The sequence below is a fragment of the Procambarus clarkii genome, chromosome 4 (genome assembly GCF_040958095.1).
Source record: "Procambarus clarkii isolate CNS0578487 chromosome 4, FALCON_Pclarkii_2.0, whole genome shotgun sequence".
NCBI classification, from domain to species: Eukaryota; Metazoa; Arthropoda; class Malacostraca; order Decapoda; family Cambaridae; genus Procambarus; species Procambarus clarkii.
In genome coordinates, this window is record NC_091153.1 from 9,956,759 (window position 1) to 9,981,694 (window position 24,936).

The 24,936-nt window shown below is 44.2% G+C and overlaps 1 protein-coding gene across 6 annotated transcripts in view; it reads left to right on the plus strand.

Annotated features, from left to right (window-relative positions):
* The window catches only part of LOC123751154 (microtubule-associated protein futsch), a 94,440-nt gene extending 70,589 nt beyond the window's left edge, over positions 1-23,851 (plus strand). For 4 of the 6 annotated variants that reach the window (XM_069332893.1, XM_045733263.2, XM_069332904.1 and 1 more), the window contains 5 exons: positions 597-691; positions 4,583-4,958; positions 11,343-11,451; positions 16,535-16,738; positions 20,870-23,851. In XM_069332893.1, coding sequence (XP_069188994.1) covers positions 597-691; positions 4,583-4,958; positions 11,343-11,451; positions 16,535-16,738; positions 20,870-20,983 — 898 coding nt within the window. In that variant the 3' untranslated portion in view covers positions 20,984-23,851. Of the gene's footprint in view, positions 1-596; positions 692-4,582; positions 4,959-11,342; positions 11,452-16,534; positions 16,739-20,869 lie in introns of those variants that run through there. The other 2 variants (XM_069332896.1, XM_069332915.1) reach the window with 2 other exon arrangements.
* Positions 23,852-24,936: the final 1,085 nt, after the last annotated feature.

The window sequence follows — 24,936 nt, forward strand, 5'->3', positions numbered from 1 at the left end:
AAATGGTACATGTACAGTTAGCAGCGTTCAAAGGTTAAGCAAGGTTCACCTGTACAATACTGTACATCATAATAAATATTTTGATCATAGATTTTGTCTGACAATAGGATAATACAGTAATTTCAGTAATTTATAATACAGTCACTTGTTTTATGGATGTTTTCTTAATTTAAAACTTGCAAGATAATAGGTTGGTTGACTGTGGCTCGTGTTATCCTTCACAATTCCATGCATTCCTCAGGGAAATTGATGTATATATTTTTGTCAATGTGTACGATGTAACAAAAGAGTAGCTGAAGTGATGTTGCACCATTTCTTTATATGCAGTATATATTTTGGCTCAAAGGTTGCTTCTTGCTATTTATCAGTCATTTCATGTATTTGAAGTGAAACTTGGTAAACAAACTTAAAACAGAAGGCCACGTTCTGACGCACATTGTTTCATTACCCTCTGATGCTTCTGAAACCAGTCAGGGAAGATCAGTTAATTTAATTATCAAGTATCATTTGTGTAACTAAAATATATACCCACATAGAGGTACATCATCTCACTTTTAATATGTTTGTTTAAATGCTTAACTTTTTTTCTTTAATAGAGTGGGTGAACACGATGATGGCAATATGAACATGCATGAAAGGGCTTTTGGATACGAGTCAGATTCTCTGAGGCGTGAGGTGCTTTTGTGCTCAGGTGAGCAACTGCCTTTTTGAATTTGAGTATTCTAGGCTATCCATTTTCCAGTCATGTTTCATGATATTTCTGTGGAGAGCTCCTCTGGCTCCCCGGAGCTTACCGGGCTGATATGCATGTAATAGACCATGGCAACAGTTCTTCGAATGGAGCTCTAATGCCTACTGGGGACCACGAGCCTCTCTGCCCCCCCCCCCCCTCCCCTCAGAGAGGCACTAGGAACATTGGCTTATAGAAAATCACATGTGGTTGGAAGTATTCTGTGTCTGCCATTGACCGGGTTAGGCACCCAGAAAGGTAGGTGTTCCAAAACCGATTCCAACTGGTGAAACATTGCTACTGAAAGCCGAACTGCTAAGCAGAACTCCCCAATCTTAAAACAAGCATGACGTCGCACCCGCCAGCGCGCCACTTGTCTGTGTAGCTACCCCCTTTCCCATGAGGGGGAAGAAGGGTCTCCAGACCCTCCGCACCAGCTATCCAACTTCAGTTCTGAGGCTGTTGTGCTTGGTTCGACTTTGGCTCCAGACTTGGTGCAGTGCTGTGCCCTTGCAGTGTTGTTCTGCTATGTTGTGGTGAGTGAGCCAAGAGTAATTCACAGTGTACTGGGGCTGCATGCACCTAGGACTCCCTTCCCTAGGTGTATGCAGTAAGTACTGTCCTTGCAGTTTAGGATTCTTTCCATAAGCCATTCGGGAACTACCTCCGTAGGGATCTATTGCTGCTCGGTGATTGCCCACCCTTGGGGTCAGCTGGGGGTTTTCATAGTCGCTGTTTGACCTCGGGGTAGGAGGTAGTAACATCGCTGGTAGGGGCACAAAGGTACTCTGCAGCTTGTCTGACATTGATACACAGCGGCTGGTTCTGTTCCTCGTGGGGACATTGTCCGCTTAGCAGTTCGGCTTTCGGTAGCAATCTTTCAATCTGCCTGTCGATGGCAGACATAATATGCTTCCAACCAACACTCACAAGGGGGTTTCTATAAGCCATTGCTCCTCGTGCCTCTCTGAGGGGGGCCAGGTTCTGGCTCGTGGTCCTCGGTAGGCATTAGAACTCCACTCGGACTGTTGCCACAGTCTAATACATGGACATCAGCCCGGTAAGCTCTGGGGAGCCTCTGGGACTTACCCAGAAAATGGCGTTTCATTACATTCAACAGTGTTTTTTTTGCATGATATATTAGGCTTTGTTTTATTTTGCTTCCATTAGCTTTCTGTTCAATATTCCAAGAATACTGCTTAATATGGCCTTGAAGCTTAAAATACTTATCATTGGTCCAAAAAATGTATTAAATGCTATTAATATTTATCAGTATAATCCCTTATAACTTATATTTCCATACTATACTGTACCTTGAGAAAACATGATTTGATGTAATTTGAAATCTAAAATACTTACACTTTTATATGATTTATAATAGTTTCTTCTTGAGGCTCTTTGTAGCTAGCTTGCTGAGATAGTTTCCTCGTATTGTGTGACAGCAGTCTTTTGAGTCCAATATGGTCTACTGGAGACTAGAGCCAGAACCTGAGACTTTCAGAGGCACAGGGAGCAAGTAATTGTTACAATTACACTCGCTGAGAAATCATCCTGAAAGTAAGTAAAGCAATGCAGATAACTGCAACTTCAAAGAAATCAAAGCACTGAAACAAACAAACAACTCTACAATTAATTCACTCAGAAACTAGGTCTAATCTAGTTTTGGCTGGCCATCAATGGGTGGCAGCACCACCGAGAACTCTCAGCTTCGACTTCAGAGCCTCAGTCATATAAATAATGTCCTTGAAAGCTGATCTCCTCCTGATCAGCTTTAGTGAATCCCACTTCCCTTAAGAATAAAATAAGTGGAGGCCATCCTATGGACATTGTCCTGTGGGGGCCATTTACTACTGTGTCATTCCTGTCTTCGATATTTGCTTGACGAGCTTATTTTTCAAACCACACACTTGGTCACACCACACAGTCAACACTTGTGTTGACTTGGTGTAGTCTTCACCTCAAGCTGCATGTATTCAGGGCTACCCTTCCCTAAGTGCTTGTTTTGCCATTGCCGTGCTCGTGCTCTCGCGTTTTTTGGTTGTCTTCTGGCCTCTGGTGGTGTCGGGCAGCTTCTCCCCCTTTGGGGGGTTCAGGGCTGGTGGGGCAGACTTCTTCCCCTGCGCTTCGTCATGTCATCTTGGGGTGGGTGCATATGGACGTGGTCGATCCGCCCCATGCTTCCAGGGTTCCTGCTTGTTCTCGTGCAAACACGTGACTTTGCAGATCTGCGGTTCTTCTGGACCTGTTCAGTCTGCGCCCTGGATTCTTTGCCCTCTTCGGAAGACTGTTGTCTCCGGTCCGGCTTCTGTTGGGGCCGGGTGCCTGGATGGTGTCCCTGGACCTCCAGGTCACTTCTTGGCATGCTCCTCTCCAGGGTTCCGGGACTAGCACAGTTAGTGGTGGGGCTTCAGGCTTGTTGCTTTTTTTGCCTTCCCCAGTTTGTAATTGGCACTTAGTGTATTTACGCATCTTTACCAGATCTTGGTGACCTGTCTGCATCTGCTCGGGATTCGGTTTTCTGGCCTACCTCGACGACTGGCTGGTGTGGGCCAGTTGTCGTCGCAGGTTTTTCTGAGGGGAGTCCCTACGGCTCCCCTCAGAAAACCTGCGTTGAATGTAATGAAACTGCCATTTTCTGATTTTCTGGGTGAGTCCCAGAGGCTCCCTGGCAACCCTCCCTCCCACCGGTCGGTGTTTTTTTTGCGTTGAAGCTTGGCTTCAGAACTGGAGTGCTTTGTCGCAGGTGCGGTGAGGTCCGGGGCCCCCGCTCCCCCTCTCGGGGAGGGGAGGGCTGCGCAGACAAGTAGCGCAGCAGTAGTGTGTTATGCTTGCTTGTTTGCTTGTTTCCTTGGGATTGTAGGGAGTTCTATCTCTCTGTTTGGTTTTTGTTGTTAGTTTCTTACCATGTTGGGTTTGTTTTGTTATGCCTACCTTTCTGGGTGCCTAACCCCAGTCGATGGCAGATAAGGAAAAACCCCATTCACAGGGGAGTTTTCCAGGTCCATTGCTCCCTGAAACCTCTCTGAAGGGGCCAGGTGCTTGCTCATGGTCCCTGGTAGGTCTGAACTCCATAGCTAATGTCCCAGCCTAATATAACATACATTAGCTCAATAAGCTCCAGGGAGCCTCCAGGGCTCACCCAGAAAATGGCGTTTCATTACATTCAATGCTGGTTTTTTCATATATGCTGTACATTGCTGGTGGATTTGTAAAAAAAAAACATGTAATTCTGTATACAGTACATGTAAACATCCATATAATCATTGAATATTGTTTACATACGAAGATTTTATTTTAATTCCTTATTACAGTATTTACCAATATATGTTTATTTTTACTAGGACTGTATAGTTTTATAGAAAAAATGTATAAGCAGCATGTGTGTGTGTGTGTTACAAGAATTTTAGTTAGAGTAAGGAATAACTGTCACGGGAAGATGTGAGGTGCAAAAGTGGATTACTTGCAATATTGAGGCAAATGTTGTCCGATGGTTTGAGAATGTTGAACAAATGGGAGATGAAATACTTTTTAAAAATGATTGTAATAAAGTGAATTTGAGGGTTGCTAGAGAAAAAAGCCAGGAAGAAGCTGGGCATATATGTTGAGTGTGAGGAAATGAGGACCGAGTGTGAGGACATGAGGACCGAGTGTGAGGACATGAGGACCGAGTGTGAATATTGCATGGAAAGTGGAGAGAGACAAGGCTGGGTGGCAGCAGCTTGTATGGAGTAAGTGATTTGATTTGGTGATATAGTCTATGGCCTGAAGAGCTGAATACATGGTCTAATGATTATGATAAGATACATAAGTTTTGACTTTTTGATGAAATTTCATACAGGTTACAATTTTCAGCAGGTGGCAGTGCAAGTGAACGCAGTGCCAGTTCATTGTCAAGTGCGAGTCCTGGACGTCTTTTGATCTCTGAGTCTCCCAGGGACATTGAGACTTCTCCAGCTCAACACACTGAGCCAAGCACAGTCTCCTTATCTCTGTCCCATGCGTCTGCATCACCAGTCAATAAATGTCAGTCTGCCAAGGCTAATGACCCTGATTGTCTAACAATATGCAAGATCACTCCATTGACTGTCGGTCATCACAGGCAAAAAGTAGACAGACTAGAAAGGATACAGGAAGCTAATGATGGTGAACAATTGAGTAGAATATCAAATAGTTATCTCATAGAATCTGAGACTTCAAGAGAACTTGAAGAAGACTTTGGCTGTGGCAGGTTTGTTATTTACCAGTTTTGAGGCTTGCAAATTTTGCATTAAAAATATTTGGCCATTCCACATAACTTGGGAAAAGATTTTGTTTAGGTAATTATTCATATGCAAACCTTCACCATGAATATAGGTGACAACTGAATTTTTCAGTCACAATTTTTGTGGTATAAATTTGTGATAAGTATATTGTATTCAGATCCAGTAATTTCAAATAACATGTGTAATCAGTGATGACCAAGCCACAACTCAGAAGATGAAGAAGTGAAACATTTCTCCAAAAGAAAGGACATTTCGGTCCTTCCTGGACCATTATCTAGTCGTGTGATCGACTTCTCCATCGTGAAATGTTGTCGCTTCTCCATCTTCGTGAGTTGTGGTTTGGTCATCATTTATTCAACCACATTGCTGTGACTCATCGCCTGCACGTGTAGTCAGTGCTCATATCTGCGAGTTTTCATGGTGATACTGGTAACTATTAATTTTCTTAATTTGGCTTAGTAAGGGATCTCAAAAGTATTATTATTCAGCAGTTATCGTTATATGGCAATTTAAACAATTATTGTCTGGGTTTTTACATGTATGCAAATAAGGATATAATAGCTCTCTCTTTGGATGTAATAGAGTTTACCTTGACACATCCAAAAAATACTGCTACCATTTCTTGGTTACATGTACTAGGAGTCTGCCGCTATCTGTGCATGCCACATTAGTGGCTTTACATCTTTTGTTATAATCTATACTGCCACCCATATAGTGCCAACTAGGCCATATGTCATCACTCAAAGGCCAACACTATTAAATACTATGTTCATAGTCTTTTAACCACTATATACGGGTTGTAATGGAGTATACCAGGTAAACCAGTCATCAGTTGAAATATTATCATATGTGAATTATGGGATTTATCAAGTTATTCTACACACATAATCTTGTAAATAAAGAGAAACAAGTGATAAATAATCAGTGAAATAACTGAGGATAACACTGGAAGCATTAGCAAAATCGAGCAGCAAATCCTGGCGAATTTGGAGCCTTAGGGCAGGGGGGGGGGAGGGGTTCCCTTCTGACTCCTTGGTGGTCGGCTCAGCCTTGGTTTCAGACACTACTTGTCTGGTGTTCGAACCTGGGTGATTTCCTGTAGATTCCTGTAGATTTCCGTAGATCCGCCTCTTTCTGATTATCGGTCTGGTGACTCACCTTGCTGGTTCTGCCTTCTCTGATCTACATGTCTGAAGTTTCTGACACGATTTATCACCATCTCTCTGGTAATCAGGTGAGTTGTTTGTTGGTGACCTGTGGTCCTCCTCTTGGCAAAAGTATGAAGTCTCATGTGCAGGCGATGAGTCACAATAACGTGGCTAAAGTAAGTTGACCAGACCACACACTAGAAGGTGAACATATACACAATCGACTTGAGAATGGTCCAGGACGGACCGAAACGTCGTCGTCCCTTCACCTTCTAGTGTGTGGTCTGGTCAACTATGAAGTCTCATGGCATGCTTTCCTCCTTTTCCTTTCCCTTCAACGTTGCTCCTCGGTGTTGGTTTTGGTTGTCATGTCTTCTTTCTTGGGTTTTCTGGTTTGGCTTCTTTTACAGAATGCTGTTGCCTCATATTGTGCGGTGCTGGTGGAGTCATTCCTGCTTGTGTTCAAGGTCGATGCTTCCTAGGCCCCATCACAAATCAAAGACCCTAGGGCAGGTAAGCAGGGGATGGAAGGCTGGGATGTGGATGCAGAAAACTTGAGAAGGGAACAGAATGCAAGTTGGAGGAGGGAGATACAGCTCAGTGGCCCAACTACTGTGGGTAAAACTTGCAGCAGATGCCGATGTCTGGTGGGTGGAAGGGGTGTCCTTGGGTGCTCGCAGTTGATGTCTCGCAGGAGGACCAGCTGGGCTCACTTGCAGCATGCCTCAGGAGGAGGTGCTTTGCCCTTTTCAGTGGTTATGCAGAGAACCAGCTAATTTCCAGAGCAATCGGGGCATTGGTTGCTGTCGAACTGGAGTTGTAGTACTGCTCAGTACTCACTTCCCCCTTTCAGAGCAGGAGAGATTGCTGAAATAGAGGGAATACAGAGAACATATACGACATACATGGACGTGATAAAGCACCTAAATTATTGGGATCGTTCTAAAGCTCTCCAAATGTATCTTGAGTTATCTTGAGTTTATCTTGAGTTGATTTCGGGGCTTTAGTGTCCTCGCGGCCCGGTCCTTGACCAGGCCTCCACCCCCAGGAAGCAGCCCGTGGCAGCTGATTAACTCCCAGGTACCTATTTACTGCTAGTTAACAGGGGCATAGGGTGAAAGAAACTCTGCCCATCGTTTCTCGCCGACGCCCGGGATCGAACCCGAGACCACAGGATCACGTGTCCAGCGTGCTGTCCGCTCAGCCGACTGGCTCCCTTCTGCTCCCTTACTCACTAGAAAGGAAACAAGATATAAAATAATATACACGTGGAAAATACTGGAGGGCCAGGTCTCAAATCTACACAGTAAAATAACAATATACTGGAGTGAACGATATGGAAGAAAGTGCAGAATAGAACCAGTGAAGAGTAGTGGGGGGGGGGGGCATAAGCACAATCGGAGAACACTGTATAAACATCAGAGGTCCACAGTTGTTCAACATCCTCCCAGCGAGTATAAGAAATATTGCCGGAACAACCGTTGACATCTTCAAGAGAAAACTATATAGTTTTCTTAAAGAAGTGCTGGACCAGCCGGGCTGTGGTGGATATGTGGCCCTTCAGACCGCTCCAAGCAACAGCCTGGTGGACCAAACTGTCACAAGTCAAGCCTGGCCTCGGGCCGGGCTTGGGGAGTAAAAGAACTCCCAGAACCCCATCAAGCAGGTAGAGGTGGACCCATGAGCATTCTTCTTTCATCGAGCCTGTCTGATGGTCCTCTTCTTGTGCGTGTTGTGATATCGTAGTCTGGTGCAATCTTTGGGTACAATTATTGGATGGAGCAGAAGCACTGTACCAGTAAGGGTGGGGCATACATGTCAATGAATCTGTCATTGGCATGCCACTCTCTTGAATTGCTTAATTAAGCTTTGGAAGTTTTGGATTTTGTCCGCTCTTTGGAGTTTAACGCTGGTAAGGAGGCGAGTAGGAGACCCCCAGGGGTTGTGGTAGGGGCGGCAGCAGCAAAGCTGAAGTGGTTGGCTTCAGTGGTGAGGTGAGTCTGTTGAGTCATCACGTGCTGGTTTCAAGGGCTGCTCTGTTGTCGTGGTCATAGGGACCAACTCAGGGATGATGGAGGCGTTGTGCCCTGGCAGCTGGGGCTCCTCTGGTATCTTGGTTGGGGAAACTGTGGTTGGATGGTCCTTGTTGTTGGATGTTGAGTCGGAGGATGAGGATGGGAGCGTACCTGTTGATAGGTAAGTGGCTAGGATGGGTACGGCAGTCACAGCTGGTATAATAATAACAATACAGTAATAATAATAATAATAATAATAATAATAATAATATAATAATTTTTATTTGCAATAAGGTACAATGGGTTGGTGAAATTACATAAGACTGGTAATTTTACATTCATGCAAAGCCACTAACATGCATAGTATTTTGGGAAGAGGGTCTTTGGGTACAGCAGCAGTCAGAAAGCCATTTGCGATGAAAAAGCCTGTTGATGACATGTATGTAGTAAGTAATGTCGTTACCCACCATTTTGTTGGAGAGGTGGAGGAGGACGAGTAGCAGGGTGGTCTTGGTGGAGGCTGAAGGCTGTCCAGGTGATGGTGTGGTCAGAGGTGGTGCAGTCGGCTAGGTGTGGCATCCCCAGGGACCGGGCAATGGTGAGGTAGTTGCAGCAGTGTTCCCAGGTAAGACCAGGAATTCTGACGGGAGTGGGTTTGCTGGTCGAGATGAGGTGGTGGACGTCATCTTCTTGATTTCCTCCTACTGGAGGAGACAGTCAGGCGAGATCGCAGAGTGTGGGCCATTACAGAGCAGTCAGCGTCGGTGGGAGGACGTGCAGTCCATGTAGTGGTGCTCCTGGGTGCAGAGACTTCATCTCTGCACTTGCTTGGTGGACTTTCTGGTGTGGTGGAAGTATTGGTAGTACTTGAAGCACTGTCGGAGCTTTGTGAAGTGTTCCTTGGTCACTTGGGTGGGTGGTAAGGTGATTCCATATTATTTGAATCTGTAGTCTGTGGCATTGGTCTCCGGGATGGCTGTGCTGAAGGTCACCTTCAGTGTTGGTCTGTGGCTGAGGTTGGTGTTTGTGATGGCCAATACTACAGCTGTCAACATCAGGTTCTGGGTGTTGATATTGGTGAGGATGTCGTTGTCGTTGTGATCAGTGATCCATGTGCTAATATTCCTGGTAAACACTGTTCTATCTGCCGTGAGGGTGAGGCCAGCGTCTTGCAGGGTGGTCATGGCGAATATCTTTTTAACCACTGTGCTGCTCGCCTTCCAAATACGGCAACCTACTAATAAGTAGGACGAAAATACCCCTCCCTTTTTGACACGGGAGTATCACCACTTGTATGGTGATCAGGTGGTTTTATTGATGATGACCCACCTGTGGTCCTCGTCTCGGCGACAGTATAAAGTCTCTTCGCGTTCCTTTCGTCATTCCTCTCTTTTTGTAGATTGTCTTCTATTTCCGTTCAGGTTGTCTTGTCTTTTCTTTCTTGGCTCTTTCAGGACTGTCGTCTTATGTCTAATACTGTCACCTCTTATTGTGTGGCGCTGGCAAATCCACTTCTGCTTGCGTTCAGGGTGGATGTCACTACCGCCCCGTTCCGTAAGCTTTCTCGTGCTTTGTTACATCTCTGGCCTGCTCGTGCGCCTCCTGAGCCACCCTGGTCCTTTGACCAGGTGCTCACTTTTCTTCTCCTCAGTTTGTTGTGGCCCCTTTGGTTCACGATTGCTTTCGGAAGGCGTTGTTTCTGTTGGCATGGGCCTCTGGGGGTCGGGTTGGTGAGATTTATGGTCTTTTCCGGAGCGGAGGTCTCTGATCTTTAGTTCCTGGTGGATGTTCCGTTCAGTTGCAGCCGTCTCCTTCTTTTCTGGCGAAGAATGATACGGCAGGCTTCTGGAGGGACCCTTGGCTTATTGATGCTTGGTTGGTCAGGCCTGAGGTACATCATGTGTTGTGTCTGGTAGAGGCTCTGCATTATTATCTGTGCGCCTTGGCTTCTGTGGCTGTGGACGCGCACTGAGGGGTGATTCGATTTCCCTCATTCCCTGTTCCAGGGCTCGGGTCTCTCAGGTCATCCACTGGGTTATTAAGTCTTGCCAGCCTGCGGTCTACCCTCGTGCCCATGATGTACGTAAGTATGCTGCTTTGGCCACTGTGTTTGGAAACATGTCTTGGGCTGATATTCAGGCATGGGGGGTTTTGGAGGTCGAACAGGGTCCTGGCCACCCGTTATTTGGTGAATGTTCTTGGTCCCAGTCATTCATGTGTTGCCTTGGGTCGCAGGTTGCTGCCAGTTGTCTTGTCTTTGAGTTGAGGCACACGGTGCGGCTACCTCCCAGGTAAGGCTCTCTTTAACTTATCTTTGAGTATGTAACCGGGAGCGGAAGGAGTTTCCCACAGAAAACTAGTGTTGAATGTAATGAAACGACAGTTTTTGGGTGAGCCCGGATGTTCCTTGGCAACCCTCCCTCCCTCTGGTCGGCGGTTTCGTTTTTGATGCTTCTCCGAACTTAGGTGTGAGTAGCCAGCACGAGGGTCTGGAGGTCCCCACTCCCCCTCCCGTGGAGGTGAGGGCTGCGCGGACAAGCGGCAGCAGTGAATGATGTTTGCTTGCTTCCTTTGTTTTCTGTTGGGGAGTTCTGTTTGGTCTTGGGTTTTTAAATTTTCCACAATGTGGGGTTTGTTTTGAAGTGGTTACCTTTCTGGGTGCCTAACACCAGTCGATGGCATATGGAATACTGCCAAATACAAGGGGGGTTTCCTTATGCCATTGCTCCCTGCGTCTCTCTGAGTGGGCCATGTTCTGGCTAGTGGTCCCCAGTAGGCAAAACTCCATTGACTGAAACCCCAGACTAATTACAAGTATAGTGTACATCAGTCCAATAGCTCCAGGGTACCTATGAAAATGAAAATGACGTTTCAAAAACATTCAATGCTGGTTTTTTCTTCCTTCAGATTTTTTCATGATTTTTTTATTTATTTATAAACATTTTCACATTTCTAACTCTCGCTTGATTAGCTGAATCATTACTTCAGTCTGTAGACAGCATCGGTGCTGTATTGTATAATATAAATTAAGGAACCTAAATGATATTCGTTTTGAAAGAAAGAAATAATTGAGGCAGTGTATCATGGTACGTAATAGCAGAGTGAGCTTGGTAACCAGTAAAGTAAGTTATAACCTTTATTGTAAGCGTTGCTTCTTGGACTGTAATTCGTAAATTTTATTTTATAGACAAAGAAGAGCACGGCATATGACACGTGAACTGTTCAGTGGTGGAAGCCTAGAAATTGCCCATGTTCCAGAGAAGCAGTTGGCAATAATGACTAATCATGACCATGAGGTAATTACATTATTAGGTATTGATGTATTTCCTTCAGATGTATGTCTCATTACACATATATTCATGCTTTCTTTTTATATCAAAATCTATCTAAAGATAATTAATATTACTTTTATGTGCTAGTTTATGTAAGTATGCGTACACAAAAAAAAACGGCATCAGGTGACTTATTTTCCAAGCTTTCTTATCCTTGTTCAGCTCCATATACTCTGCTGTCTTCATATACCTGTACAGTGTATGATCTTTCTTCCCCTATTCTTCATATTTTTTCATCCTATCCTCTCATGAATTATTGGATCTTTGTATTTTCTTTTCACTCATGTTTTCCACTGGCTGATGCCACCAAAACATAATTTCTGCCATTATTTCTCCAACCATTTCTTTATTTCACATGGTTTGCACTCGTCATCATTAATTACCTGGGTTCACTCTTCAAATTTTGTAATATGCTCTAAAACAAATGCTTGTAGGCTCAGCCAGTTATACATAATATCCATGATTTATTTTGCAATGGCAGGGTTTGTATTGACTTAGTAATTTTGGGTGTCTTATGGGCTCTTGCTTTTGGAACTTGGTCATGGTGACTGGGGGTTACTCCACCACTCTACTCATTGGGACTATGCTCCATCCCTTGCATTTCACTTGAGATGTTTGTGTGGACTCTTTGATGGTTGGGCCTTTGTCCCTGGTTTCCTTGATGGTTAGCTGGTTATTTTTGCTCTTCCTGCTCTTTGCAGCCTCGTTCCTTCTGCTGCTTGCAGTATTGTATACTTTATGGGATTCTTGGGTCTGGGTGGTTTTGAATCATTAGAACTTAGCATGGTACCTAAGTTTGGAGGACTCCAGGTGAGTAACTCGTGGAGATAAAGAGGGAACTCACTAGAAAGAAGTATTTCATTAAACTCAATACTGTATTTTTGAAGAGGAACTTTAGTTCTTAACATGTGTATCTGACATTCATGTACAAAAGGGTACTTCTTATTTCCTTATTCTGGGTGTGTCAGCTTTTCCCTCAAGTAGCTTGGGTTCACTTGTCTTCTCAGCCTTTCTCTTTAGCTGCAGCTCTGTCTATGCATATTAGCTTCACAGATGTCAGGGGGAAGGTTACATTGAAAGTTGGAATACTGTATTCTGCATTCTCCTGGTAAGAAGTTTTTGTGGTTCCAGAATCTCTTCTCGAGCCGTTAGCTTTATCACCTTTTGCATTAGGTGTGCCCCTTTTCCATTCTGGAGTGAGTTGGAGGACTTTCCCCGAGGAAAATTTCTGTTCTATAGAGGAAGAGTTGCAGTCAGTATTATTGACAGGGATCAACCTTGTTTACATTTGACATTTCAATGGCTTTGGACTGTTTTTTTCAATAGCTAGTGTCAATTTTGCATATTACTGCTCCTTATGGTTTTGCCCGAGAGTTTTGATGAGTAATGAACCTGAACGATAATCACAAAAATATTTGAAGATTTTGGAATGTTGGATTATTTGTAAATATGTTGGGCTTAGTTGTATAATCGATACCTTTTCGAAGTCCACTCTTGCCTTGTGTGAATTTGAAGATTATTCATCACCTTTGCCTCAGCGTGATGATCATCCATTCTGCCTCTGCCATGCTGCATGTTGAGTCATGTGGGACTTGCTCTTCTCATATGCTCCAAATCACCCATTCCTTGCTGAAAATTCTGACGTATCAGGCAGCAGTCACATAACTTAGGCGTTTTTCCGTGTTCCAACGTACCAGGTTGCCCAGTCAGAAGCTCCGGACTGCCCCACTTGGTTATCAGGGACTCGGATTTTAGGGTGTTGGTCACCTCGACCATGGTTCCGTCTGCACCCAATTTCCTTCCCAGGTGGTCATGGTTTGCTCTTCTCCTCTTCCCGCTGCTTTCAACTCCAAAGTGTCTAAAGGTTTCAGACCTGGGGCAGGGTTTAGCTTGGGATGAGGCTTAGGCAGCTCCGGAAGTTGCCCCTTCCAGTGAGGGCTCGGAGGCAGTTGAGCCTCTCCCTCCCTCCCTCCAAGGCTTCCGAGTCTTCCCAGCCAACTCAATCTTTGGAGACCTCTGGACCTTGGACTCTACCTTTGCTTCCTGGGTGGTGTGTGTGTGTGGATGAGGACTCTGCCCCGGGACTCGGCCTCTCGCCTTGTGCGAGTTTGAGGGTTGCTCTATCCCCTTGTCTCAGGGAGACGCTCATTGTTTTTGCCTCCTTCATGCTGCCTGTTCGGTCGGCGATACCTTCGATGCGGAGTCCTGCGAGCATTGTTGCTTGTTTGTGACTCAATTTACCCAATCATTTGATGACATTATTCATGTGTAGGCGGCTCGGGCATTGCATGCGAGGTATAGGTTACTGCAATGTGCTAGATTGGTTGCTTCCCCGGATGCCCTGAGGCAACCCCACGGCTGCCCCACTTTGCTTATAGGGACTCGGACTTGGGGAAGTTTGGGGAAGTTGGTCGCTTCAGCCTTGGTTCAGTCTGCACCCCCTCGTTCTTCCCCCCCGGTGGGGTTCTTTTTGGGTCCCGTCTTCCCCCACCCCACTTCTGGCTATGAAGAGTCTAAGGGCTTTGGGGTCGGGGCAAGATTTAGAAGGTTCTGAGACAGGCAGTTTTGGGGGTTGCCACTTCCAGGGGGGGTAATTATCAGGGGAAAGCACAAAGCCATTATGATTATATAAGGATTTGGGATAGGACGGTGGGAAGGAATGGTGTCCCAACCACTTGTGGATGGTCGGGGATTGAACGCCCACCTGCATGAAGACAGACCATCACTTGGGGGGGGGGGGGGCAATGGAGGCATTTGAGTTGGTTCCTCCAACCGTGGCAACGGGGTCGTCTGACCAGTGGGCCCTCTTCCTTCCTTCCTGCATTTTCAGCTGCCCCGGTTTTTTCTTGTGAGGCTGGGGCTTTGGTGGACGTGTCGACCCTGGGTCTTGGTTTGGAGGTTCCTGGGGTTGGGGAGGGGCTGACTTGGGGGGCCTTGGGCCCCTTTGGACCCTGCCTGGGTATTCCTACCCTCTGAGCGGGACTTGCTGTTACAAGTAGTGGGATTTTATTTTCCTCTTCTGTGTACGAGTTGGATAGGTATCGGCTCTTTCCGGGTTCTGTTTTGTGTCCCTTTGGGTCCGTCGGTTCCGTCCTTCCAGAGGTTTTCGGCTTCCCACCTCTTGCCTGCTGAGGTGCGGGTGGCAATTGCGGCTTACCTCCTGCGCGACCCGGATTATGCCTCTAATGGATCTGTCTTCTTTCAGGTTTGGGTCTTCGTTTCCATATTGGGTTTGTTATGAGGTTCCGAAGTCGTCCTAGCTAGTGGACTGCTCTGTGTTTTCAATGGATGCTTGGGGTACTTTCTGTCATTCCCGCACACTTGAGTGGCATGAGGCACTGACAGTAGTCCTGGTTTACCTGAGGGGGCGAATTCGAGCATCTCAATGCATGTTTGTTCGCCCCTGTCCTTCAGCGGGATGTTGGCATGGTTCAGCTTCTCGTGTAGGTCCCGTCCCTGTCGGCTGAACTGATAGCTGAGGCCTTGCGTGCTTGTGGCCTGCTGGCTTCAGTCTTGCGGTTCTTTTCCCTCCTGGAGATGTCTTTGGATTGGCTTCAGGAGGATGTGGAGGCTCTTGGGGCTGTTCTTGGGTCTGGTGCCTTGGTCTCGGCGCTGTGTGCATTGTCTCCACTGTTGTAGCTGTTTGCGCTGATCCTGCAGGATACGGTGTTACACCGTATCCTGCAGGTGTTTTTCGCTTCGCGCCTTGCTCTCTTATCTCTTTCTCCCTCAATTTGTAGTGGCCCTTTCGGTTCAGGATTGTTTCTCAAAGGCTTCTGCTCCATTGGGTTCTGATGTTAGTTTGTTCGTTTGCAACTGTCTCTTTCTTTTCTGGTGAGGTTGGGACAGCTGTTTTCCGGAGGGGTCCCTGGAGTTGTTGATGCTTGGCTGGTTTGGCCGGGGGTGCATCTTCTTGTGTCCAGTTGTGACTCTCCCCCATTGCCTGCGTGCCGTGACCTCTATGGCTGTGGATGTGCTTTGGGTTGACCCGGGTTCCCTTCATCCCTGTTACAGGGTTTGGGTTTCTCGGGTCGTTCGCAGGGTCATTTGGTATTGCCAGTTGTCTTGCTTTTGGATTTAGGGCACGTGGTTTCTGCCTCCCAGGATTATTCCTCTTTTGTCCTTGTCTTTGGGTACTTAGCTCCAGGGAGCCAAAGGGGCTTCACCCCAGAAAACCAGCGTTGAATGTAATGAAACGCTATTTTCTGGGTGAAACCCAGAGGCTCCCTGCCATCCCTCCCTCCCTCCCTCTGGTCAGTGTTTTTTTTGCGTGCTTTGACATCCAGCCTCAGAACTGGTGTGGGTAGCCAACGTTGGGGGTCTGGGGCTTCCCCTTTTCCCCTCTTGGAGGAGCTGTGCAGACAGCGACACAGCAAGTGGTGACATCATGTTCGTTTGCACGTTTTTCTTTGGGATAGTTCTGCCCACTCGTTTGACTTTCAGTAGTAGGTAGTTTCAACCAGAATAGGGGTTTGTTTTGGGATGCTTACCTTTCTGGGTGCCTGACCCGGTTGATGGCAGACACAGAATGCTCCAAATCACATGTGCAATTCTATAGGCCATTGCTCCTTGTCCCCTCTCTGAGGGGGCCAGGTTCTGGCTTGTGGTCCCTGGTACGCCTATGAACTTTGTTCACACTGACTGATGCCAAAATCTAATAATATCCATATCAGCCTGGATAGCTCCCAGGGGGGGCCTCCAGGTCCCACCCAGAAAATGGCGTTTCATTACATTCAACGCTGGCTTTTTGAGGGAATAAATTTGTATTAAATTTGATGGCGAGTGTCCATACATGAAACACTCGCCATACTTCCCCAATCAGGATGCTAGTCATTGTCACAGTTTCCCCTTGTACCATGCTCACCTGCACTTCACTTCCAGTCCATCATATATATGTTACTTGGCATCTTGATGTTACTGATCTACTTCCTAATCTATTTGAAATGTACATTAATATTTCCTTGTAATGGGAAAAGATATGTAACTGTAATTTGTGCATGAATATTGTTGTTTCTAAATGTATGTACTAAATTTTCTTTTTAAACAGGCAAACAGCTTTCATATGAGTGAAGAGAGTGTAAACAGCTTATGTTCTATGCCTCCCACCCCTGGAAAACACATGTGTATGCCTCCAGTCCCTGTCTCAGCAGTAGCATTAAACAGCAGCTGCAGCTCTGACTCTCATGTCATGCAACAATCAGCGGCACTTCCTCTCAAGAAACGCAAGAAGATAGAGTATTTCCCAGAACAAGTAAGATGAATCCAGTCTGTACTCATCATACATTAAGGTGTATGGGATGTAGGCTAGTATAAGTAATAGCATAAGTACTGTACTTATCTAATACTAGTATAATCTGTGTAATTATACTAGTGGCTGTTAAGTTATTTTAAACAGTGTTATTCTAAAACATTACCATATTTTAGTTAAATGAAAAGAAGTTTTGCCGCCACCACCACCATAATGCCATTATGGTGGCATTATGCATTTTTTAGAAATTTAGTTAACTAACTGTCTATGCCATCTTGATATCACAATTGCCAGTTCCTTCTTTCTTGCAACAACATCCTCTGAAGGATTGTTACTGTCGTAATACACTAGTCTTTGACTACTTTTCTGAGGGGGATCCCCGTCGGCTCCCCGGAGCTATCCAGGCTGAATGGATATGTATAACTTTCTGGCTTCAGTCAAAGTGCTAGGAGTTCTTGCCTACCGGGGACCACGAGCCAGAACCTGGCCCCCTCAGAGAGGCACGAGGAGCAATGGCCTATAGAAACCCCCTTGTGGTTGGGAGCATTCTATGTCTGCCATCGACCGGGATAGGCACCCAGAAAGGTAGGCGCCCCAAAACAAACCCCCTATTCTTGTAAAAATATTGCTACCGAAAGCCGAACGAGTGGACAGAACTCCCCAAACAAAATTATCTAACTAGCATGACGTCATCACGTCGCCGTGCCACTGTCTGCACAACCCTCCCCGTCCCCAGGAGGGGGAAGGGGAGCCCCAGACCCTCCACACTGGCGATCCAACTGGCAGTTCTTAGGCTGGATGTCAAAATACGCGAAAAACGCCGCCGAACGGAGGGAGGGAGGGATGCCGGGGAGCCTCCGGGACTCATTCAGAAAATAGTGTTTCATTACATTCAACGTTGGTTTTCTGGGGAGAGCTCTGTCGGCTCCCCAGAGCTACCTCCGCCAAGTACCAGGAACTTGACTTCCGCCAAGTACCAGGAACCCGAATGTGGCAAGCTGGGAAAGATCCAGAACCCTGGCTAGCAGACAAGCAGACCGGTAGGAATCCCACACCAACCAGTCGACGAGGCAGGCTGCTAGCCAGGAACACACCGGAACTTCGAAAAGGTACCCAATCACTTTAGGAGGAACTGAATGTAAACAAAGCCAGATCCAACACAGAGGCATAAACTGGGTCTTGCAGGAGGTACGCTCCCGAACCACCACAGGGGAGAGCCAATAGGAAGAAACCTCCGAAAAAAAGAATTCCTCAGCACCCAGAAACGAACCCTACCTTCTTGTGGGGAAGCCCTACCTTCCGCATTTACTGGCGTATAAGACGCACAATATTAATTAATTTTCTGGGGGTAGCCCCTTCGGCTCCCAGGAGCTATCCAGGCTGATATGTATATTAATTAATAGACTTTGGCATCGGTCAGTGTGAATGGCGTTCTAGGCCTACCGGGGACCACGGACCAGAACCTGCACTCCCCCTCCCCCCTCAGAGAGGCACGAGGAGCAGTGGTCTATAGAAATGCACATGTTTGTGGAGCATTCTGTGTCTGTCATGGACTGGGCCGGGCACCCAGAAAGGTAGGTGCCCCGAAACAAACCCCTAATCTGGTTAAAACTGCTACTGAAGACTAACAAGTAAACAGAACTGCCCAATTGAAAAACGAGCATGACATCACACTTGCCGCGCCGCTTGTCTGCACAGCTCTCCTCTCCCTGGAAGTGAGAAGGGGAAGCCCCAGACCCATTGCACGGGCTATCCACCTGTCAGTTCTCGGCTGATGTGATCCGACTCTGTCGTGTGACTTCAGCTCCAGTTTCTCCGTTGTGCTGTGCCTTGTGTCCAGTACTGCTCTTACGGTGGCGTGTGAGCTGGGAGTAATTTTCACAGGTACCCAGGCTGCATGTGCTTAGGGTTACCTTCCTTGAGTGCCCTGTAAGTACAGACATGGGGCTTGGGTTCATCTTCCATAAGTCACCTTGGGTCTACCTCTGTTTGTCTTTTGCTGCTTGGCGACTGACTGCACCAAGTGTTTTGGGGGGTGTTTCTGCCCTTGTTTACCTTGGGGTAAGTGGTAGTTTTGCACTGGTAGGGGCATGGGGTACTGCGCAGCTAGTTTTCGCCTATAACAGCAGCCGGCTCTGTTCCTTCTGGGTATGCTGTCCTCTTACCAGGTTTTTCTTTTTGTTTTTCTTTTTGCATGGGGGGGGGGGGGGGTCTGCTTTGGTGTGTCTTCCCCCATTTATATTAGGGTTTGACCTTCTGTTTTGGTGGTACCCCCTGCTTCGCCTTCATGAGTGGACACGTTCTGGGGGTTCAGCATTAGCAGTTTGTTTGGTAGCATTGGGCACCGGTTAGCAGTACTCCTGCCTGGGGTTGCCCTTAGTGATACCAATCTAGGGGCCCTGGGAAACCCTGTAGGGGCACATGGGGTCCGATGGATGCGACCCCTGGGTCCCCTCTCTCCTTGTGTGAGTTTGAGGGTTGCTCTCTCCCCGTGTCTCGGGGCAATGCTCATAGTTTTTTCCTCTGTCATGCAGCCTGGTAATGTTCATTGTCAACATAAACAATCTACTAGATGGAATAGAGAATTATATGAACATGTTTGCTGATGATGCTAAGATAATAGGGAAGATAAGAAACTTAGATGATTGTCATGCCCTTCAAGAAGACCTGGACAAAATAAGTATATGGAGCACCACTTGGCAAATGGAATTTAATGTGAATAAATGCCATGTTATGGAATGTGGAATAGGGGAACATAGACCCCATACAACCTATAAATTATGTTATAAATCTTTAAAGAATTCTGATAAAAAAGAGATCTAGGGGTGGTTCTAAATTAAAAACCTGTCACCTGAGGACCACATTAAGAACATTGTGCAAGGGGCCTGTGCTACACTTTCTAACTTCCGAATTGCTTTTAAATACAGTGGCACCTTGATTAACGAACGGCTCTATCTACGAGCATTTCGAGAAACGAGTGAGCCACTCTCAGAATATTTGTGGTAGTCCGACTCATGTCCTTGCAACTTTACTCTGGCATACCTGTGACTTAGGTAATCTTGAATCCATGCTAGTATATTTCTCTTTACACCTTTTTTAACTAAGGTGTGTAAAATTGCTTGCGGGCTTGCAAGTTCAAATACTTTTTCTAGATCAAGGAAGATCACTATAGCTGGACCTGAGTTAACTATTCCTAGTAATGTTCCTATGCAGTTGGCAGTACCTACTCCTTTAGTGAAGCCAAATATGTGTTTATGCAGGTCTCCAGTCTTCCACAGTAGCCTATTTAAGACCATCCGTTCTGCAGTTTTACTAATGCATGATGTTAATGAAATGGGTCTGTAATTGCCAGATTGTTTCGGCTTAGGAACTTCAAGAACCTGGAACTTAAAGAACAAGAAGTCATAGATTTAAACTAATGAAACAAAGCCGAAGAATTATAAGAAAATTAACTTTTGTGAATAGAGTGGTAGATGGTTGGAACAAGTTATGTGAGAGGATGGTGGAGGCCAAAACCATCAGTAATTTCAAAGCGTTATATGACAGAGTGCTGGGGAGACGGGACACTACAAGCGTAGCTCTCATCCTGTACCTACACTTCGGTAATTACACATGTGTATTGTGTGTAAAACCATGGCCATTGCTCCTCGTGCCTTTCTGAGGGGGTGGGGGGGGGGGGCAGGTTCTGGCTCATGGTCCCCGGTAGGCCTAGAACTCCATTCACACTGATGCTAAAGTCTAATAATGTACGTATCAGCCTGGATAGCTCCAGGGAGCCAAAGGAGCTCCCTCCAGAAAGATATAATATACTTATAACTGGCTTGCTGCCAGTTGATCTCTTATTTTTATTGAAACTTCAGCCTCTGATTTTGATCTCTGATTTTTATTGAAACTTCAGCCTCTGATATAATTGGTTAATATCCTAATAAATTATTCATTACAGAGCAGTGTCTTTATACATATATAATACAATATAGATTGTATAGATGCACTTCTTAGCTTTCAATATATATACCATAGGGTTTTCCCAAGATCTTTAAACTTGTATTTATTCATCATAGCTAAAGAACTAGCAACTTTACCATAATACTGTATAAATAAAAGTTCTTATAAAACTTTTGTTTGTTATTTCAGCTGAAGAGGAGACAAGCACAGAAATTAGCCAAAAAAATTAACATAAACAAGTTCCTTGACAAAATCTACTGTAGTCAACAGAAACCTATGAACCCAATGAGTGAAGGTCAGTAGTGGGTGCAAGAACCCTAATGAAAATTGATGACCAAACCACACATCAGAAAATAAAGAAACAATGATGTATCGCTCTGTTCTGGACCATTATCGACTTGATAATGGTCCAGGACAAGCCAAAACGTCATCGTTTCTCCATTTTTTGATGCATGGTTTGGTTATCATATCATCACCCACGTTTTTGCAACTCACCTCTCTAGTGAAAAAAAAATTAGAAAGACACAAGAACTTTGCACATATGACTACTGTGGCAATAAAAGGGAAGACTGAATAAGATTCGAGATCTTCAGGAAAAGTTCTAATGCCAGTAGAACATAAAGCAAGCAGAACTAATTTGTATTTATTGTACAAGATGATAGAACATTGCTCATGATATCAAGAGATATCCTTGACATTATATGAAGCATAAGATTTAAGTGTCACTTCAATAGACTGAACATGGGCAAAACCTAGTCAAGCATCAGGTGTGGCAAAGAAGTATTTTTTATTTTAAATTTATATTTTGTCCATGATATTGTAAAAAAAAAAGTGAGTGTAGAGAAATCTGCCTTGGCTTCTCTTTAAAGCACCTACGTATTTGTGAAGAAAAAGGTAATCCTTTCCACAGTGGTTCTCTATCTGGATACATTTACGCTGCAATATCACTTGGTCATCTGCTCCACTTTCTTCACCTGGCTCTTTTTAACAAAAATGGCTTTCTATTTATTTTTCCTTATTTATGTTAATGTTTTTGTTTTGTTGTTCCTATTCTCTTTCTATTACAGTATATGCTAATTGGGGGCATTCCCATTCTGACATTTGGTTTCCCAGTGCAAGCCAGTGGTGACTGCTTATAGTGTGCCTTGACAAGTATTTTGAAAGCCCATTGATGAGTAAAGCTTATTGGTGAGGCATGATAAATGTTGAAGGTAGCTTCAGCATGTGTTCAACCACTCAGTGGCATGGAATTGCCAGAGGGGATAATGGTATCAGAGATGTAGATAATTTGTAGGAATGGAAATACTAAAATTAATTTTGTGAACATTTTTTGATTGATGAAGATTAAGCCAACTAAGAGGTGGCATGTGCATGAATAGCCCGTAATCCGAAAATTAGTGTGAATTATTTGTACCTGTTGTTAATAAGTTAATACAGTATGATAACAATTCAGTATAAAATGACAACATGACAATTATTATTTGCAAGATTTAGTCCTTGATAAATCTGGTTGGTGCATTTGTTTCTTAGTCACAGTTACCATTGTTATATTGTTAAAAATGCCATGAAAGTTGTGTGTTTAGAGTTAGGGACTTGCCGGTAATTGGTGTTGGTATTGACTTGAACTGACTGGACTTTTAATTTTTGTTTCTCTTTTGGGTTTTTGCTCTTGAATAATTTTCCTGTATTTACTTCATTTTCAAACAATTTCTTTTCATAATTTCTAATTAATTAATTTAAATCTTAAAAAAAATCAGCTTTTATTAATAATTATCTATTTTGTAGAAAGGATCAAGTTATTTAGAATATTTTTCGTCTTCAAAACTTTCTTTGCAAACATTTGTAAGTGTTGACAATTTCATGTAGAGAGAGAGAGAGTATAAAATTAGTTTGAATGGAAAAATAGTTTTATTATTTTAAGTACAGTATCAGTATTTGGGATGTGATAAACTGGAAAGGAATTTATGGGAGCAAGGTAATTAGAAATACAGCCAGAGTGGTGCATTAAGACATGGTAGTTCCCTGACCATTCTCCATGGCTGTTTAACACTAGTGCAGCATGAGCTTTAAATATCAAGCAATAGTGCAGTAGAAATGTGGAACCTGAGAAGCATGTTACAATGTTATGAGAATAGAGTAATGAATAAAAATGTCTGAGAATGATCAGTGCTTAAATCAGTAAAATGTAAGATTGAGGAGAATTCAAGCGTGTTTAGTCACAATAAATGGTTGAAAGTGGTTAAAGAGAGTTTCCAAGAGAATTGGAGGGTAGGAAGCCAGGAATGAAATCAAATGAGATGACAGCAGATGTGGAAGGAAGTAAGGGTAGGTAGCAGACAGCAGCAGATGTGATAGGAAGTATGGGTAGGTGGGATACAGCAGATGTGATTGGAAGCATGGGTAGGTGGTAGACAGCAGATCTGATAGGAAGCAGGAGTAGGTGGCAGACAGCAGATGTGATAGAAAGTATGGGTAGGTGGTTGCAGTTTATAAAGAAGTAAATGTTGGGCATGATTAGAAGAAAGCTCAAGAGAAGTACAATATACCTAACATAATAAGATCAAATGCTAGTCGTAATAACTAGCAGGTGTGTAGTGGCTGGTTCTCTGAGACGTAATGTAGTCATACAATATGGTTAATGGATGGGTATCATGTTTGAAAATGTGTATTTAGCTTTCTTTTCTAATGTTTTCACCCTCACTTATGTTCTGTAGGCTGATGAATTCTCACCCCTTTAAGGTGAGAAATGGTAGGCACGATTTATATTTCAAACAAGGTAACTATTTAGTAATGTATGTACCAAAATACTATGACTTGTTAAATCATGATTGAGGTAAATACAATGTTAGTCAGGTATAGGAATATCTCACATTTGATACAGGATCATAATTGTTTTTGACTTTACTGTATATTTTGAGTGTCTTACTTATTACAGCTTAGAAAAGCAGCTTAAACACATGATCTCTCATTCTAAAATGTTTTAATATCTAAGCATTTCATTTCAACTGTTGATGTACAAAAGATGTTTTTTTCAATGGTTTTTACCTTGGTAGTCACCAGTTAATCTTAAATTTTAAGGAATAGAAAATGTAATAAACCAGTAATACTGTAATTTAATATATTTTATATGAATTTTGTTATATTGTTAATGGAATAAATATTTTTATATATTCTAGTTGTATTAATTTTATCTTTCACATAGGCCAATCATATTTCATTGGGAGAAAAGTTTCACACACAAGTGTGTACAGTGTCGTGATGCAGTGAGCATACCTGGTATAATGACACTGGGCTACACACACACATGGCATTACTGGTGTGAAAAAATTGCTGGGATTGATTAATGAGAATTACTACTTAGGACTTGTACTGTACTAAATTAAAAAAATTACTGTATGCAAAATTAATACAACTAAAGTCTCTAGCTAGGGTCGTAAGTCCTAGCTCCTCTTGTCCTAATGACAGACTGTGGGCTGTAAGGGGCAGGTGGGTCCTTAAGGGTGAATGGAGATGTTCATTGGAGATGTACAATCCACCTGCAGACAATTCAACACATTAGCTTGTATTGTTTATACAAGGATAAGATTAAATAACTTGGTTCTATAACTGAACACTGCTTCTGTTTAAATCAAGGATCTAAACACGTACATAGTCCAGCCTAGCTCTATTATTACAACAACCAATATTCACATACTAATAAACACAACAATTTGTATTATAGAGGTATGATATATGTAAACATGAAATCAAAAGGACCTTAAATTTGGTTCAAGTACTGTTACCGAGGTACAAGAGATTATATTCATTATGATAAAGATAACTAAGTAAGCTATGGTTAACTTAATGTTTATGGTCAGTTATATACAGTATACAGGTATATTACAATTTATGTGAATCAATTCAGGCAAACATTGGCTGACTTTCAATAACTGAGTGTCCACATAGCATTGAAAAGATTCAGTTACTGAAAGATTAATCAAAACTCACTGAAATCTGGGACATTGCCCCAAGATTTGGGACATGATGGGAGCCGGTCGGCCGAGCGGACAGCACGCTGGACTTGTGATCCTGTGGTCCCGGGGTCGATCCAGGGCGCCGGCGAGAAACGATGGGGAGAGTTTTTCACCCTATGCCCCTGTTACCTAGCAGTAAAATAGGTACCTGGGTGTTAGTCAGCTGTCACGGGCTGCTTCCTGGGGGTGGAGGCCTAGTCAAGGACCGGGCCGCGGGGACACTAAAAAAGCCCCGAAATCATC